General features: G+C 36.9%; 1 protein-coding gene across 2 annotated transcripts in view; it reads right to left on the minus strand.

Annotated features, from left to right (window-relative positions):
- Window positions 1-18,570, minus strand: part of NUBPL (NUBP iron-sulfur cluster assembly factor, mitochondrial) — a 297,899-nt gene that overhangs the window by 67,253 nt on the left and 212,076 nt on the right. The window contains exon 10 of one of the 2 annotated variants that reach the window (XM_073800566.1): window positions 3,333-3,453. The exons of the other annotated variant lie outside the window; for it this stretch is intronic. Within the exon in view, the coding sequence (XP_073656667.1) occupies window positions 3,333-3,453 (121 nt within the window). The remainder of the gene's footprint in view (window positions 1-3,332; window positions 3,454-18,570) is intronic. 2 annotated transcript variants of the gene reach the window in all.

The following is an 18,570-nucleotide window of genomic DNA, read 5'->3' on the forward strand; positions in this document are numbered from 1 at the left end:
AAATTAGGCCAGACCTGTTATTTCAACTATCTGCCTCTTTATCAGATAGAATTATTTTTCTTTTATTATGTATTAATCTATATAGCATTATATATAACTTGTGAGCTTGATGAGCTCTCAGAAAATATATAAGAACCCCCAATATACAGACTTGAGGTCAGAGAGGGTATGTGTCTTCCCTGAGGATATATTAGGTAGTAGGATTTAGAGGAAAAATGCTCTGATCCATCATCCAATTGACTCTTTCTACCACACCATTACAAATGAAGCCTTTCAAAAGGCTGAGATTAAAAATGAAGTAGGGCTTCCCTGGTGGCGCAGTGGTTGAGAGTCCGCCTGCCGATGAAGGGGACACAGGTTTGTGCCCCGGTCTGGGAAGATCCCACATGCCGCGGAGCGGCTAGTCCCGTGAGCCATGGCCGCTGAGCCTGCGCGGCCAGAGCCTGTGCTCCGCAACGGGAGAGGCCACAACAGTGAGAGGCATGCGTACCGCAAAAAAAAAAAAAAAAAAAAAAAAAAAAAAAAAAAAAAAATTGCAGTAAAAGGAGTAGAAGAGTTGACTTGTCATGGTACTCAGCATTCTTACACCTACTCCAAGTCCACCCAAAGGTTATTGAAACGTGTTTGTGTATGTGTGTGTTTTATGTAAAGAATTCATTCAGCCAGGCAACAGAAATAATGCAGAAGAATGTGTTACAAAATTACAAACCTACTACAATTTATATTATGAGCTACATGGAGGAACAGATATTTCATGCTCCTCCTACCAGCAAATTTTGAGATCTTAACCAACTGTTTAACTCTTTCCTAAAAGTTCAATAGACAAAATACATGAATACTTCAGTAACCGTTTAAAGACCAGCTTTTCAGTAAATTTGATGTCTATTCTATAGATCAACTTTAGACTGTAGGAAGCTATCACAGGGGCAGGCAGGAGAAGATATTACAGAAAATACTTAGAAACCTGCAAAGTTTTTTCTCTTGATTTATGAACTGCCATTATATAGTAAAGAATACTGAATGCTTTCATTTCTACTACAGTAATGAAAGAAAAAAAAGTAAAACCTTCTCCGTTTTATAGCCACCTAGTGACATCACTTCTGCCCTCCAGAGACTCACAATCTGCAGAAGGGTAGAACAAGAAAGAGGAAAACCTTATTAGAAAACAGTGGCACAGTGAGAGCAGTAATAGGCTAACAATCGTATACGGAGAAGGATAAAAAGGAGTAAAGGTAATGAGAGTGGGTAAGGTTCGGCCTGGCCTTGAAAAGTATTTTTGAGGGGTTAGGGCTGAAGGAAGCACATTTCAGTGACATAAGTTAAAGGGGTTTCTGTGGCATGATCTGAGAGCTTTAACTACTATGTACAAACTGCCCCTGTAGGTGAATATGGATAAAGTTCTGAAGAGCCATTTTATGAAATAATCATTTGAAACACAGCCCCATGGATGAAAATAAGAGGCAGCCAGAGAGTCAGTAAAGGGTCCTGGGGGTTTCACCCATCCAGGAGGCCATGGCTGTGAGAGCTCTTTCCCTGATTTCAGTTCCTCATTCCCAATTCCAACCTCTTCATCATCAGAGCCCCTGCTCCAGTTCATGGGACATCCCTCTGGGTCCCATGACATTAAAAGGAGGAGATGTGCTCCACATTAGAACTCCAAATTATTTTTCCCATAACACTTTGAGATACAGCAGTCTATAGCATTAACCACTTTCTGTGATCAGTAATCAGTGTTTCTGATTTTCTGATTACACTTGTGAGCTGTTGGTTAAAATGTATCTTCCATATGTGAAACTGTTTCTCTAGGAGACACGTTTCAAATTCTAAATAACTGACTTACAAAATCATACCACCCATTCATGAATTAGGGAATTATAATACTGTCAGTATAATTCAATAACGTCATTATAATTACACATTTATTTTATTATATAAGTGAATGTCAATCTGTTATGTTATTATGCAGATTTGGGAAATTGAACTTCCTAGGTTAAATGAAAAACTGTTGCAGAATATAATTAGTAGCTATTATAACAATGTATCAAAATATATCATTAGTATTCACCTGGTACTGTGGTAGCTGCTTTAGTACAAATGCATAAAAACAATAATACATTTAACATCAAATTTTAGAAACTTAATTATAATAAAGAATGTTTTGAAACTCCTTGATCTTTAAGGGATCTTAATTGTTAACTACCCTAAACTAATAATTCACTCTATGCCTCCGTTATTTAGCATCTAACACCTGCCTTTGCTCAGAACAGAAACTCGTAAGTAGGGACTTCCCTGGTGGCACAGTGGTTAAGAATCCACCTGCCAATGCAGGGGACACGGGTTCGAACCCTGGTCCAGGAAGATCCCACATGCCGTGGAGCAGCTAAGCCTGTGCACCACAACTACTGAAGCCCATGCGCCTAGAGCCCGTGCTCTGCAACAAGAAAAGCCACCGCAATGAGAAGTCCATGCACCACAATGAAGAGTAGTCCCTGCTCCCTGCAACTACAGAAAGCCCGCAGGCAGCAACGAAGACCCAACACAGCCAAAAATTAAATAAATAAATAATTAATTAATTAAGAAAAAAAAAAACCAACAACTCATAAGTAGAATATCAAACATGTTTCCTAAAAAGTCCATTAAGTTGCTTTTGGATTTGTTAAAAATCATGTTTTATCCAAAATCTGTGTTTTGCTCCTTTAACACATGGTTTTACTTCTCAAAACACTAATGAATCCTTCAATTCAGTAACATGAACTGTATAGACAGTGTAAATTTCAAGGGGCATATTTTATAGACATGGCATAAAAAGATTACAGAATAAAAAGGTTACATATAAGAAGATTACAGAAAACAGAAAATACTGTTTTCTACAGCAAAAGGACTAATAAATTCAGAACTGATCAGGACGGCATTTCTTTATACACACCAAGAACTGACACTTCCAAAGGTTGCTACAACATACAGAACAGGTATTTCTGTATATATATCTGCTTATACTGAGAGCTGTCTTCCCAACGTAGCAAACAAACTGAGGATCATTATTTAAAATGTGGGCTTCAAATCACAATACTCAAACCACAAAACTCTCCTCTCAAATTCAAGTTATAGGCAGTTTTTATCTATAGCAAGAGTTATCATAATTGGCAGAACAAACCCCCTATTCAAAAAGCCTTCCACTAATGAAGTATCACAAAAAGCCAAAGAAAGGTTAACACACAGAACTGTGCTATACTAACAATTTAAAACACAAAGCCAAAAGCAATTCATCCTTTTCTGAGACACTCTTCATCACCATGCCATTTTCTTTGCAAAAGAATATCCTGTGGTCTTACCTAGAATATCAAGATCAAGGGTCCGTGCTAGTCTCCTTGCACCATCAGCACCAAAAATATGAGTTTTGTGTTTACATTTTGGACACTGGAAAACACTCATATTTTGGACAAGGCCCAGAACCTAGAATAATAAAGACACACTGAAATCAAAACAAAATTAAACCAAGTTTCAATCCATTATTTCAACAAGTTTTTACTGCATGCCTACTAGGTTCCAGTGATACAATAATGAATAAGTTATGGTCTCTGCTCTCAAGGAACTCAAGCTGGTGGGAGAGCAAGACACATGTCATTAACTCTAATAATGAGATAAATGCTAAAGAGTTATAAATGACAGGGATCAAAAAATTCCGTTTGAGAAGAATGAGAGGGACCTCTGAGTTGCCCAGAGAGAATCGCTTCTTCAGGTTGAGTGTGAGAAGAGGGGTTGAGGCCTACAGCAGGAGTTCTAGGCAGAAGAAAGAGCATAAGCCAAGGCAGCGGACTACAACTTGTGTGGCCTTTTTGGGCTGCAACCCAGTAAGCTGCCAAGGCAGAAGCTAGTTTGGTAAGAAAGGTCAGGGTCAGATGGTAAGGTGCCAAATGCCATTCCTGTATTTGAGACTTTCTTCTTGAGACAACAGAGATGGTACCAAAGCAGCAGTGATACGCAATAAGATGTACGCTTTAGAAATTCACTTCTGAGGGCAACATGGGAAAAATAGCAGGAAGAAGCACAGGAAAAGAAATAGTTAAGAAGCTAACTGTGGACAAAGCCTCACAGTAAATAACAGCTAACACATACTGAGCGCTTATTCTATGTCAGGCACTGGGATAAGTGCTTTATATGCACTATCTTACTTACTCCTCACAAAACTTTATGAGATGGGTTTTTATCATCTCCTTTCTATAGGTGAGAAAAGTGACACAGCCAGCAAAATACTGAAACTCAGCTCTTATCAAAATGTTATTGTTCAAAGCAAAAATTTAAAGCTATATACAAAGTGTCCATCTCTTTCTGAGTTTCCCCAACTTCTGGCACAAACTAGATACTTCATAAACATTTGTTGAATAAAATAGACAGCTTCTGCAAATATAATCCTTATTCATGATCCTTTTAATCTTACTTTTTATTGATGGGAAGCCGTGGTTCTCTTCTAGAATAAAAATGGGGAAAACAACTATCAGAGGCTTAGAGATAACAATGTCTGTATCATCCTATCAATCCCACCAATAAGATTATCATTATGGGAGATATCTCTATTAGAACATTTGCATTTTAAATGCAGAAGAGAACCGATAGTCCACAATGAAACATATAAATAAGAAGGTGATCAAATTTGTTATTCTTTCTGAAAAGAGAAACAGGAAAGACTAAGGTTTTCTACAACACATGTAAATGAAGACAAATAGTGAGGGACATGAGTATGTAGGTAAGCATTTTCCAAATATCATATGCCCTTTTGCTGATGCAAAGTATCACAAAAAATAAATCACACTGTATTTTGGTAATTCAGCACCATCTTCAGAAAGTTAGAGGAAAACCTAGCTAAATACCACACAGCTTATTTTATTCACTATGTCTATATAATACACTCATAACTTGGGTAGTTTTACTGCCATTTATGTTAAATGTGATATACCCCCTAACTGTAAGGCTTTCAGCTTTAATGTAAAAATATCACTCTAGAAGTAGGAAAAGGAGAAACACAACGTGAAAATTTAAGTGAGGGTATATTCTAGTCCAGAGAGAATGGGAAAAGTATTCCTTCTCTGGAATCTCTTAGACTTCCCAAGATATAGAGGCATGGAGCAAGAGTGTATTTGAAGTTTGTTTGTGATTAACTTACTATTAAGTTGTTCACTACGGACTGTATAAATGTCTCAGACATTCTCTATATAGACTACATAAATGTCACAGACATAAGACTATAACCAAACTCAGTCTTTAATGACATCCTATTATATGCCAGTAACTAGGCTAAACACAAGGTGTAGCATATAGTGGTGAGCAAAACAGACTTGGAGCTTGCACACTAATTGGAGAAACAGATTGAAAACTTAGTGCAAAAATGTATTTTATAAACTGGAACAGCTTCTCTAGAAGCAAAGTACAGAGTATTATGAGACTGTAGAAAAAAGAGGACTCTATCTACCCTGGAGTCACAGAGGACTTCCTGCAGGAAATGTCTGATCTAACAGTTAAAGCAGGTAAAAACAAGGAGAAGGGGAGGAAACACACTCAAGACAGACGTAGGAGCATGTCTCCTGTCTCCGTCAAGGAACTGAAATTCAGTATAGTTTAGGTATGGGGTGAGTGGTGCGAGATGAGGCCTGAAAAGTAGGCTTACAGGCCGTTTAGTGTCTGGGTTGTATGAGTACAGAGACACCACTGAAGGGTTTTAAGCAAGAGAGACCACTGTGCCTATAGTTGTAGGAGACTCATTTCTCAGGACTGTAGGGTTTTAAAAACAACATGGAATGGAAAAACTAAAAGGACTTGTCTTTGTGTGTTTATTTTCTTAGACAAACACAAATCCAGGGCTGTGTGCTCTGAAATTAGTCATTTCAGAGGTGATAGTTTTTAGTACTGTCTAAAATACTCTAGGTCTCCTCCTGCACAGTTCTCTGCATAGGATTTTTTTCCTGGGCACAAGGTTAGCATTTTTCTTCTTTGCAATTAGGTGAGGACACGTAACTTGCTCTGGACAATGAAATGTGAGCTGAAGTGACATGTGTCACATCTAGGCAGAAGCTTTAAGTGCTAATTCCCCATTATGTTTCCCTCTGTCCCTGGGACTAGCAAGCTTCCAGAAAGTGGCTGCTCCATCAGCCTGGGTGCCAGAGTAAGAACAATGCAGAGGAGTGTTACAGCCAAACCATAATGGACGTGTAGCATGAGAGAAATAAACTCATGTTGTTTTAAGCCACTGAAATTTGAGGGTTGTTAGTACACATAATCCAGCCCATATTGACTGACACAGGGGTGTAAGAAGAAAGTATTAAAATTTCTATTTCTTCCTTATGATTTCCTTTTTAATTCCAATTTTGTATGTGTGTTATAATGAAAATAACATATTGGCACAGTAATAAATGTGTACTATATATAGATACGTAGAATTTACAATATATATTTATATATAGTATACATTATAAAATCTATATATAGGTACAGATAATTTATATTATATATCTATATATTTATATAATTTATTATATATCTATATACAGTATACATTATAGAATCTCTATATCTATAATTATATATATTTTTTCAAACATCATTTATTAATTAGCATGTATAATCAAAACAATTTAGAGATAAACAACCCTCTGTATGTTTGAAAATAAGAGGTTGTGATACCTAAGCTTGGCTCTATTACTGATAATATTCTTCTAGTTAAAGGATAAATGCCCTAATACTGCTTCCTAGGTTACGTTGAACAAAGTAACTCCTCTTAACTCTAGAATTCCTTCATCTCAAAAACTTCCCACACAAATACCACTTTCCCTAAAAAATAAAAGTTGTAATGGAACAGAAGAGTTAGCCCAGAACAGACTCACACATGGAAGTCACAAATTTATAATAGAGATGACACAGCACTGCAGTGTTAATTGGATATCCATATGGAAAATAAGGAATCTTAACCTTCTATCTCACACCATACACAAATATTAATTACAGATGGATTGGAGAGCTAATATGAAAGATAAAACAAAACACGTTTGGAAGAAAACAGCAAAATAAACTTATAACCTTGGAGGCAGGCAAAGATTTTTCTAGCAGGACACAAAGAAGCACTAAACATAAATGAAAATCTTTTGTTAAATTCGACTACTTTAAAATTAATAACTTATCAGAAGACATAGTTAAGAGAGTAAAAAGGCAAGCTATAGAGCAAAAGATGATATCTATAATACACATATATAACAAAGGACTTTTATCTAGAATAAATAAAGAATTCCTACAAATCAATAAGGAAAAAAAAATCAGATAATATAACAGAGAAATGGGCAAGAGACTTAACAGGAACTTCATAAAAAGATACCCAAAGACGAACAAACATGAGAAAAAGTGTTCAATTTTAATTATCATCAGGGAAATGCAAATTAGAACCACAACGAGATACCATACATTTATGCTTAAGACCTGATTAGAACAGAAAAACATCCTTGTGACTACAACAACCCCCCCCGCAAAAAAAAACCCAAATACCAAATGTTGGTGAGGTCATGGAACAACTAAAACTCATAGCTTCAGTGGAGTGTAAAGTGGTACACCATTTTGGAAAACTGTTTGGTAGTTATCTACTTAAAGTGACGTATGCCTATATTAAGGCACAGTATTTCCACTCTGTTATACATTAACAAAAAATGTGAACAGTTACCAAAAGACATTACAAAAGTGTTCATAACTAATTATCCAAAAACGAAAAACTACACACATGTCCGTCAACAGTAAAATGGACAAATAAATTGTGGTATATTCACACAATTGAATGCTACACATCAATGAGAATGAGAGAACTATAGCTACAATCAACAGTATGAGTGAAGCTGTCAAACATAATTTTAAGCAAAAGAAGCCACACAAAAGTATATACTTATTATTCCATTTATATTAAGTTCACAAACAGATAAAACTAATCTATGGTGTTATAATTTGGGTTCTGCTTTGGGGGTAGTGATCAGAAGGTGGCACAAGGCAGGAGCTTCTGGGGTACTGGTAATGTTCTGTTTCTTGAATACAAGCAATGGGTGTGTTCACTTTGCAAAAATTCATTGAGCTATATACACTCACAATTTATGCTCTTTTGTGTATGTATATCAGACTTCAATAAAATGTTGGCTTTTACAAAAGGTGGTCATGTGAACAGCGGCCAATAAAGCAATAAGAACAAATAACCAAAATGATGTTTTATTGGTCATCTTGTGAACCTGCACCCAAAAATAACCATCTGTTTTAAACAGAAAATATTCTATAAAAACAGAGGTTGCAGTAAAACTAAGATGAGGTCTTTGGAAAGAACAATCTCCTATTCTTTCCACATGACACTCCAAGGAAAGAACTGAAATAAAAGCCTAAGCCCAGAGAGCTCTGAAATGATGGAGTTCTAGCCCATCAATGTCTAATAAGGTAGCCACTATTTCACATGTGGCTACTAAACACATGAAATGGCTAATCTGAATTGGGATGTGCTGTAAGTGTAAAATACACACTGGATATCAAAGACTTAGTATAAGTAAAAGAATGTAAAATATCTCAATAATTTTTTAGAGTTTACAAGCTATTCTTTAAGTTTTTTCATTGAAGTGTATCATGAACACACACAAAAAGTACACAAATCACAAGCGCATGACTGAAGGGACTTATCATAAAGTTAAGTAGGCCCAGGTTACCATGATGCTGTCAATAAAACATTGCCAGCACCCTAGAAGTCTCCTTGTATACTCTCCAAATCAGGTTGCCAAAAGTATAAACTAACAACCTGGTGGTTAGATTTCTAACAGCATAAATTAATTTTGTTGTCTTGAATTTGATACGAATGTAATAATGCAATGTATTCTTCTGTGTCTGTATGATTCATCCAGCTAAACCATGTACATCTGTAGTTCATTTTCAGTGAGTCCTAAGATTCCATGATGACTATATCACAGTTATGCATTCTCTTGTTAGATCATCCGTGTTGTTTCCAGATTTTTATAAACAATGCTTCTATGAACGTTTTAATACATGTCTTTTTTGCTGGGTATTAGGTTATGCATATTTAACTTCAGTTAAAAAAACGCCCGTTTTCCAATAAAATTCTACCAATTTATACTCCCACTAGCAAATGAACGAGAACTCCAGCTATGCCACAGCTTCATCAACATTTGGTATCATCAGGCTTTTTTCATTTTGGCAAGTATAGTAAGTATGGAGTAGTACCTCATTATGCTGGATTTTCAATTGTCAATCTGTTTATACCAGGAACTATATTTCCTAGAATCTCCTTCCTTATATGTCTCCTGGTTAAAGTTCACCACAGGTAAAGTGGCATGAGATTTGGGAAGAGAAGGTGTAGGCTTAGGCCTTACACTCTAAAGGTTTCCTGTGGGCAGAGGTGGTGACAGAAATGTGCAGAGGTACAGGTGCATTCCAGTTTGTTCTCATTCTGCCTCTGTGCCCAGCTATCCTGTGCACTGTGTTTTTAATTTGTGTTGCCAAAATTAGTAAGGAAGTTAAGCATATTTTTACATGTTTATTGGTCATTTGTATATTCTGCTCTGTGAAGTATCTGTTCAGGTCTCTTGTCTATTTTTTCCATTGATTATGTGGTTCTTTTCCTACTGAATTGTCAGAATTCCTAGTATTTTTAAATGCAATTCCTTTTTGCTTGATTCTCAATTTTTATATTGATTTCATGCTGAAATGACAGTATTTTCAATATACTTAGTTAAGTATACTATTAAAATTAACTTTACCTGTCTTTTCCTATTTTTAAAATAATGGCTACTAAAAACTTTAAAATCACATTTGTGGCTTGAATTATATTTCTCTTGGACAGTGCTGCTGTTGACAACTAAAGGCTGACTGTAGAACTTATTTTGATAGTTCTCCTACCTAATGTTGCTCTAAGGTCCTAAAGATGCAAAAAAAAATTTATCAGGGTCTGTGATTTATGAATATTTTAAAAAATTGAACAGAAATGAAACATTTACCTTTAAGACTATTCAGGACAGATAAACTGCCAAGTTTCTTTGCTTTTAGTTGAAATTACATCAACTGAGTGTGCTAACACTCGTGTGGTTATCTCTTTCTGTTCAGAAGCTCATACAACAGTCACACACACATATATTTAACTAGAAAAGAGAAAATAAATTACTTCCTAAGATATGCAGACTATGTGGCTGAACAACTTTTTCAAAACATAGGGTTAGCTGGAAGAAAATTTACAAGAGAGCTTCCAGTATTAAAAAGATTAGAAAACACTGCCCTCTTCATTTAAGAGCAGTCCTCTATACTCAATTATTTTTGAACAGGGGTAGCTAATGTAATAAGAAAGAAGATTATAATGCCCATATTACAATTCATAAAAATTCTGCTTTTAAATAGGAAAGAATACATATCTACACGACCACCCCCTACCCTCACTCCCCAAAAAAGCCTTATATTGTGTGAATACTTTATATGTTGTTAAGCTGTGTTTATTGTAGAGCTATTTTGTGTATCCTTTGATCATAGAAACATTAGAAAACAGTTGCTTTGCCATAGCTTAATTTACATAATACCACTGAGACGCAGCTGTAAGCACGCTCAATCATTTTTTAATGTCTCATCAAAGTATAAGATCCTTTTTTCTTTTTACCTCAGCTGGTTTTACTGAAAAAAGTAAATGCTACATGCCTGTCTAACATCAGCCACCACAAACCTTTAGCATGTTATTCTTACATTATTCTAATCCATCACTGGCTCAGGAGGGTACCTCTTTTATTAACTTTTAAAAAATTGACTGTCTTGAAATATCAACATTGCCCTGAAACACTGGATTTTTGTGTCTAAATGTATTGAATTAAGCAGGCTCAAAAGACCCCAATTTTAATTTCTTCTTGGCATTTTAAACCCAGATTCAGGTAAGTAACAAGCAAGATTTTCAGGTTACTATATAATCCAATTTTTCAAGGCTACAATCAGGTTAAATTCTTGCCGGATGGAACCTGTCACAAGGATTAAGAGCTATGATTTAAGAAAAAATGAAGGGGAAAAACTCACTGTTAAACAGAGAATGAATAATAACAAATGAAATTATTAGATTCACAAGTGCTTTTCAGTTCTCCATTAGCCTTGAACCAGTTTTTGGTATATTCCTTGAAGCATGTGTACAGATATTATAATTTTAAAAAATGAGATGGGTGTTCTTGTTTTCTCTTTCAGAAGTAGTCTGGTAATGGAAAAAACAATTAATGGGGAGGCCTGCGTTCATTCTCCTCTCAGGGACCAACTAACTACCTCCGGATCCATGAAGTACAACTTAACTTCTCCATGCCTTGAATTCTAAAATGAGGGATTGTAATGATCTCTAAAACCTACCACTGTAACAATAACATTCAGAGCTACCCTTCACAATGTCATGTGCTAAGACCTATGCAAAGTACTGTACATGTAATCTCACTTAACTGCCACAACGACCTATGAGATGGGTCACTAAACACTTAAGCTAAATTATTTGCTCAAGGTCACACAGTTAGTGAATAACAGAGCAAAAATTCAAATCAGCTGGGTCTATGTGTGGAAGTCACAAAACCAAACGACAAGTAAATGAACTGCAGGATTTTGTTCATGCAACTAGATGGCCTAAAACTATTGACCAGTCAACCCAGTTCAGTGGGGAGATTTAAAACAGTAATTAAGAGCACAGTTATAAGGGAAGACCTGATTTGAACCATCTTCATCATTCACTGATGCAGCTGAGCCTCAGACATCATTCCCTTCTCCTGGCTATGAAACTCCCCTTTCCCTTAACACCCTCAGTATACCTCTCCTGACTGTCAACAGAACCTATGGTCCCCTTAACTCCTCTCCATTTTTCAATCCACCAATTTTCTGTCTTTACTTGCCCTAGGCAATCAGGACCCCAAAGGAAAGCAAATTTAAAGGAGACTCCTCTTAATCTCTCATGCTGTGATAATTCTATGACATTCACATTACTAAACCTCAACTCTAGATAACCCACAGAAATAGCAATTAAGAATGTGGGCTCTGGAAAGCAGACCATTTAGGACAGGATCCCAGAGGCCCACTAAACAGATGGGTAGCCTTATGCGAATTATTTAATCTCTCTGTACTACAGTTTCCTCATCTGCAAAATGGGGAAAATAATGTTATTACTTCACAGGGTTGTTGTGAGGGTTAGATTAGTTTAATTCATGTAAATCACACAGAACAGCATTCTCGTTTAAAGCATACATGGACTTCTGAGAGATGCTAGAGAAAGACAAAAATGAGCAAACATCTTCAGTCTCTAAGATGCAACTATGGCCGAGATGCATAATGCTACCTACTCAGTCTTATAAAGGTTGTCACTGAAGGAAAGTCATTTTTCAAAAGTGGAAAGATTACCCAATTGTGCAGAAGGAAGCCACATGCGATACATCATGTGCAAACTAATAAATAGCGTTCCTAGAAAGAATACTAACAGCACCTTCCAAGGCCTGCAAAGCCAATAATGAAAGGTTCTCTAAATACATCAAAGGTATTAAATTTCTCAAAGAATCAAGGGAGAGAACTTGATGATCATAGAGGAAAAAACTATGCTCAAGGATGAAAAGAATAAATGTGTCACTTGCCTCCACTTTCATGTAAGATTACCTATTTCTAAATTGTTTTGTGAGGTAGATGGGCTTGAGGTATTAAAGAAAATAGAACTTTTGGGGTCCAAAAGACAAACTAGATGCTGAACAAGCTCCGAGACAGATATGATGAACACATAAGTTTTGAAGGCATTCAAGGGTGAAGATGTGAAACTCCTGGTCCAAATGGATAATCTACTGCCATGAATGGTGACTGTGCCAGGAAAAGAATAAACTACAATTCTGATCCTCATCACTAAGAACAACTTGTAGGGTCTTTGGTAATAAAAATGGAAAACGGAAAGAAAACATTAATAAGAATCAACTATTTTAGGTTCTAAGATCACCTAATTTTTCTTAGGAGACAATATAATCATTAACCCTTACAAATAAATACCACAAAATCCACACTGCAGTAGGACTCTGTTTTTTTGTTTTTAGCCAGCTGGAAAAGAAAACCTGCTGGCTAAAAACAAAAGCAAAATTCCTATCTCTCTTTTATAAAATAATTAACTATTTGCAAGGCTGAAATAGTCATAGAATTTTCTCTCTCTCTCTTTTTTTTTTTTTTGGCTGAGTTGGGTCTTTGTTTCTGCGCACGGGCTTTCTCTAGTTGCGGCGAGCGGGGGCTACTCTTAGTTGCGGTGTGAGGCTTCTCATTGCGGTGGCTTCTCTTGCTGCAGAGCACGGGCTCTAGGTGTGTGGGCTTCAGTAGTTGTGGCATGTGGGGTCAGCAGCTGTGGCTCACAGGCTTAGCTGCTTTGCAGCATGTGGGATCTTCCTGGACCAGGGATCGAACCCGTGTCCCCTGCATTGGCAGGCGGATTCTCAACCACTGCGCCACCAGGGAAGTCCCTAGAATGTTCAAAATTAATTATAAGAAAAAAAAAAGTTCAGTGACCAGCATTAGGCTTTAATATATTTGTTGCCACGTCAACTATAGCACAGACAGCTAGCTGCTCACCAAAATCCATGGTCTCATCTTTCTTGCTTAGCACATAGCTAACCTATGTTTCTCAGGCTCCTTGAGAAACATGACTGTGATCACATAACAGAGTTTTAGTTGGGGGAATGAGAGTGTAAGTACGTGTGCCACAACCAGGCCTCATCCATAAAAAGCTCCCATGACATCTCTCTGTACTGTCTTTCTCTTCTGGCTAGCTCAAATGAGGATGGCCAAATGGTGACCTTAGAAGTCACATTTTAAAATGGCAGAGGCTCTAACAGCCTAAATGACTTTGTGGAAGAAAGCCACCATGCTCACCTGTTCATATACTAGTACTGTTACATGAGCAAGAAAGAAGCGTCTATTGTGCTTGCATCATTATAAATTTTGAGGTCTACTTGTGACAGCAGTTAGCCGACATTAAATAATGCAGAATTTTAGACTCTAAATAACTTTAACAACTTAATAAATCTAGAGAACAATTTAGGCTCAACTAAAATACTCAAGAAATAAGGAGATCTCAAAGACACTATTTATCTAAATTTTAAAAAATTTCTTGTTAAAATTCTTATTAGCAAATAAAGAGACTAGTCAAAATACCTCGGCCAAATACAAAAACACCTATGAACTATAAATTTATGTTTCATGATAGCAATTATAATAAACATTAATTATATAACATTATATTGACATCGAGTGATTAGATTGTACCAAACACTGTACTAAGCCCTCACTTAATTCTCACCTCAACCCTCTGAGGGAAATACTATTATAATTCCCATATAATGAATGAGAAAACTGAGGCACAGATTAAGTAACTTGCTCAGGTCATACTGCTAAAAAGTGACAGATCTAGGATTTGAACTCTAGCATTCAGACTCCCGAGCTCACCCTTCTTAACTACTATGTAAAAGTGCCTCTGTAAGCTGTACCCTACTGCCTTAAAATTATAATACAATTTCTAATGTAATTTAATTTGCAACCATAAAAGATATACTTAAAGAATATAGCTCTCTATGTGCTTTAAAAAATCTGTGTATAAGAGGCTACAAATATACAGATAAATAAAAAAATCTGGTTCGGTTAGGAGAAGGGATAGTCACATACATCATGTGATGTGAATAGTACTAAAAAGGCCAACACCAAATCATTTTCTCTACCAGTCTCTTCCTTGCCAAACAGTTTTAAATCACAATGCTTAGAGATCGGGCAGGGATTTGTGACTGAGAATCTAACCTCTTATTTCTAGTTCACTGTCAACCTGAGTAAAAAACTAGCTCCTGGTAGATTTATTAACGGCAGCATAACTCTCAAAATCCCTTTGATTTCTGCCTTTTTTTTTTTCTAACCACCCTACTCTATGTAATCAATTGCCAAGCCTGTCTATTCTTCTTTCAAAATGTCGATTACATTTATTTCCCTTTCCATTTTCATTGCCATTACTCTAAATCAGACCCTTACTGCCTATCACCTATACTAGCGTTTTCCCAACGTATTAAAACTGTCTTATAAGAAAAATATTTGACATCTTGATCTGATACAAAAGCACACGTATATATGTTTATGACTGAGACCATATCCCTATGAAATAACACTTTCTCTTCCTAAGGGCAATTTACCCTGATATTGTTTAAGAACTTTGGTTACATCTCTCACTGAATTGATTTCCTGACTCATTTGTGGGTCACAACCTGCACTGTGAATGACTGTGACCATTGCTAATGCTTCCTTACTGCCTCCACACTCTCCTGGCTCCTATTCTTTCTATTCATCTCTATCAGATTAAATCCTTTTAAAGCTCCACTCTAATTTTGTCTATTTCCTATCCAGCATTCTTTATGGACGCCTCTAAAAATCTCAAGAAGAATGTCCAAATTTCTTACTCTAGTGTCTAAAGCTTGACTAAACCTAGGCCTAGCAAAGACATATCCAAACATATTACTTCAGCTATAGACAAATTGAACAACCCTGAACACTTGTGATTTCCTGATTCTTTTCAGACTGAATTCTGTCCCTCCCCCAGTCCTGTGATATACCTATGAAAATCCTCCTCCAATCATTCATTCAGTATATATTTAGTGCAGCTATATGTTCTGAACACAGAAGGGGGTCAGTGGCTGGAGCTGACCTTATGGCACTATAAATGTGAAAGTACTGACAAAATGTGAAAACAGTTACAAAAGGGGAAACAGTGTTACTAAATCATACACTAGAAAGAGCTTACCTAGTCAACAGGGTCAGGGTAAGTCCCCCAGAGAAAGAGCTGTTCAATCTAAGCACCAAAGGGGGCTTCCCTGGTGGCGCAGTGGTTGAGAATCTGCCTGCCAATGCAGGGGCCACGGGTTTGAGCCCTGGTCTGGGAGGATCCCACATGTCCTGGAGCAACTGGGCCCGTGAGCCACAACTACTGAGCCTGCGCGTCTGGAGCCTGTGCTCCGCAACAGGAGAGCTGGCGACAGTGAGAGGCCCGCACACCACAATGAAGAGTGGCCCCCGCTCACCGCAACTAGAGAAAGCCCTCGCACAGAAATGAAGACCCAGCACAGCCAAAAATAAATAAATTAAAAAAAAAAATCTAAGCACCAAAGGATAAAAAGGAGCTACAGGTGAAAAGTGAGGGTAAAGTGTTCTCAGATGGGGAAACAGCATGCTGAAGTCCATGAGAAGAGAAACTATGGAAATCTTCCAGAAGTGAAAGACGACCAGGTTGCCTGTGGCAGAGATAATGCCAGTCAGAGCGGCCTTGAGGTGGGAACAGCAAATTGTGGATGGCATTATATCCCAGGTCAAATATCAGTATAGGGAGTATTCATCATATGCATGCTACATGCCAGGTAGTGAACATTTAAGGATTTTTAAGGCATGTTTATTGCCCTCCAAGAAGAGCTCACATTCTTCTGATGGGACTGACAGGTAAACTTGTAGTGGGATAAGAGCCAAACTAGATATATGTTCAAGTGGTTCAGAGAAAAAATTATTAATCTTTTCTGGTAGTTTGGGAAAAGCTTCCTAGAGGATGTAATGCCTGAGCAGGGATTTGAAAAATGAATATGAACTGACAATGGCTTCTCAGGGAAGGGACCAGCATGTACAAAATTACACGGACATTAAAAACAAATAAACAAACAAACAAAAAAGAATGGCTTTTCCATGAAAACCTTCCTTGATAGAGAAAAGTGTTCTCATGTCCCTCAGAATTTAGGGCCCCTGCACCATAATAGAGTTAGTCTACAAAATGATAATGTACTTAAGGAAAAAAAAAAAGGCTTCATCCTCACCTTTTTTTAAATCACCAATGGAGCTTACCACAGTACTTGGCTTATAGAAGGCACTCAATATAAGTAAATATATATTTGTAGAATAAACTAATAGCTATTTATTGAATTAAAATTAAGTGATCCCTTATGTACAGAAAGAATAAGAGAGTATACTTTAATATACTTTTCAGGAGCTGGAAAGGAGATTACCTAAGAAGAGAGGGCTGGATAGTGAAATCCCTGTGACTCTAAAAGTTCAAATGGTAGGGGAAGGGTTCCAAATTGAGGTGCCTGGTTTTCCCTTATAAAAGAAGGCAACAAAAATGGATGAGGTAAACAAGATGAAAAGACAGCCCTCAGAATGGGAGAAAATATTTGCAAACAAAGCAACTGACAAAGGATTAATTTCCAAAATATACAAGCAGCTCATGCAGCTCAATATCAGAAAAACAAACAACCCAATCCAAAAATGGATTTAGAAGACCTAAACAGACATTTCTCCAAAGAAGGTATACAGATTGCCAACAAACACATGAAAGGATGCTCAACATCATTAATCATTAGAGAAATGCAAATCAAAACTACAATGAGGTATCACCTCACACTGGTCAGAACGGCCAGCATCAAAAAAATCTACAAACAATAAATGCTGGAGAGGGTGTGGAGAAAAGGGAACCCTCTTGCACTGTTGGTGGGAATGTAAATTGATACAGCCACTATGGAGACCAGTATGGAGGTTCCTTAAAAAACTAAAAATAGAACTACCATATGACCCAGCAATCCCCTGCTGGGCATATACCCTGAGAAAACCACAATTCAAAAAGAGTCATGTCCTACAATGTTCATTGCAGTTCTATTTACAATAGCCAGGACATGGAAGCAACTTAAGTGTCCATCGACAGATGAATGGATAAAGAAGATGTGGCACATATATACAATGGAATAATACTCAGCCATAAGAAGAAACAAAATTGAGTTATTTGTAGTGAGGTGAATGGACCTAGAATCTGTCATACAGAATGAAGTAAGCCAGAAAGAGAAAAACAAATGCTAACACATATATATGGAATCTAAAAAAAAAAAAATGTTCTGAGGAACCTAGGGGCAGGACAGGAATAAACATGCAGAAGGAGAGAATGGACTTGAGGACATGGGGAGGGGGAAGGGTAAGCTGGGATGAAGTGAGAGTGGCAATGACATATATACACTACCAAATGTAAAATAGATAGCCAGTGGGAAGCAGCCGCATAGCACAGGGAGATCAGCTCGGTGCTTCGTGACCACCTAGAGGGGTGGGATAGGGAGGGTGGGAGGGAGACTCAAGAGGGAGGGTATATGGGGATATATGTATCACTTTGTTATACAGCAGAAACTAACACAACATTGTAAGGCAATATACTCCAATAAAGATGGTAAAAGAAAATGGATGAGAATGACACAGCACATAAAGTAGTCACCATTAAAAATGTGTAAGATTGAAAAATGGTTATTATTTTTTAAAAAAATAGTCTATCTACAAATACTGAGATAATCAAGGATTTGGCAGAGTTGATATCATTTCAAGCAGAGAACAGAGAATTTAATAGTCATCTCTTCTTCTCCTTTCCCTATCTGAGCCTTGAGTTTTAAGAAATTATTTAAATTAACTTCAAAATGTTCTTGTAGACATTAATAAACTCTGACCATACCAATGAATTCCAAAGACATCACTGTTTCCATGGTAACT

Source organism: Tursiops truncatus, chromosome 2 (genome assembly GCF_011762595.2).
Source record: "Tursiops truncatus isolate mTurTru1 chromosome 2, mTurTru1.mat.Y, whole genome shotgun sequence".
NCBI classification, from domain to species: Eukaryota; Metazoa; Chordata; class Mammalia; order Artiodactyla; family Delphinidae; genus Tursiops; species Tursiops truncatus.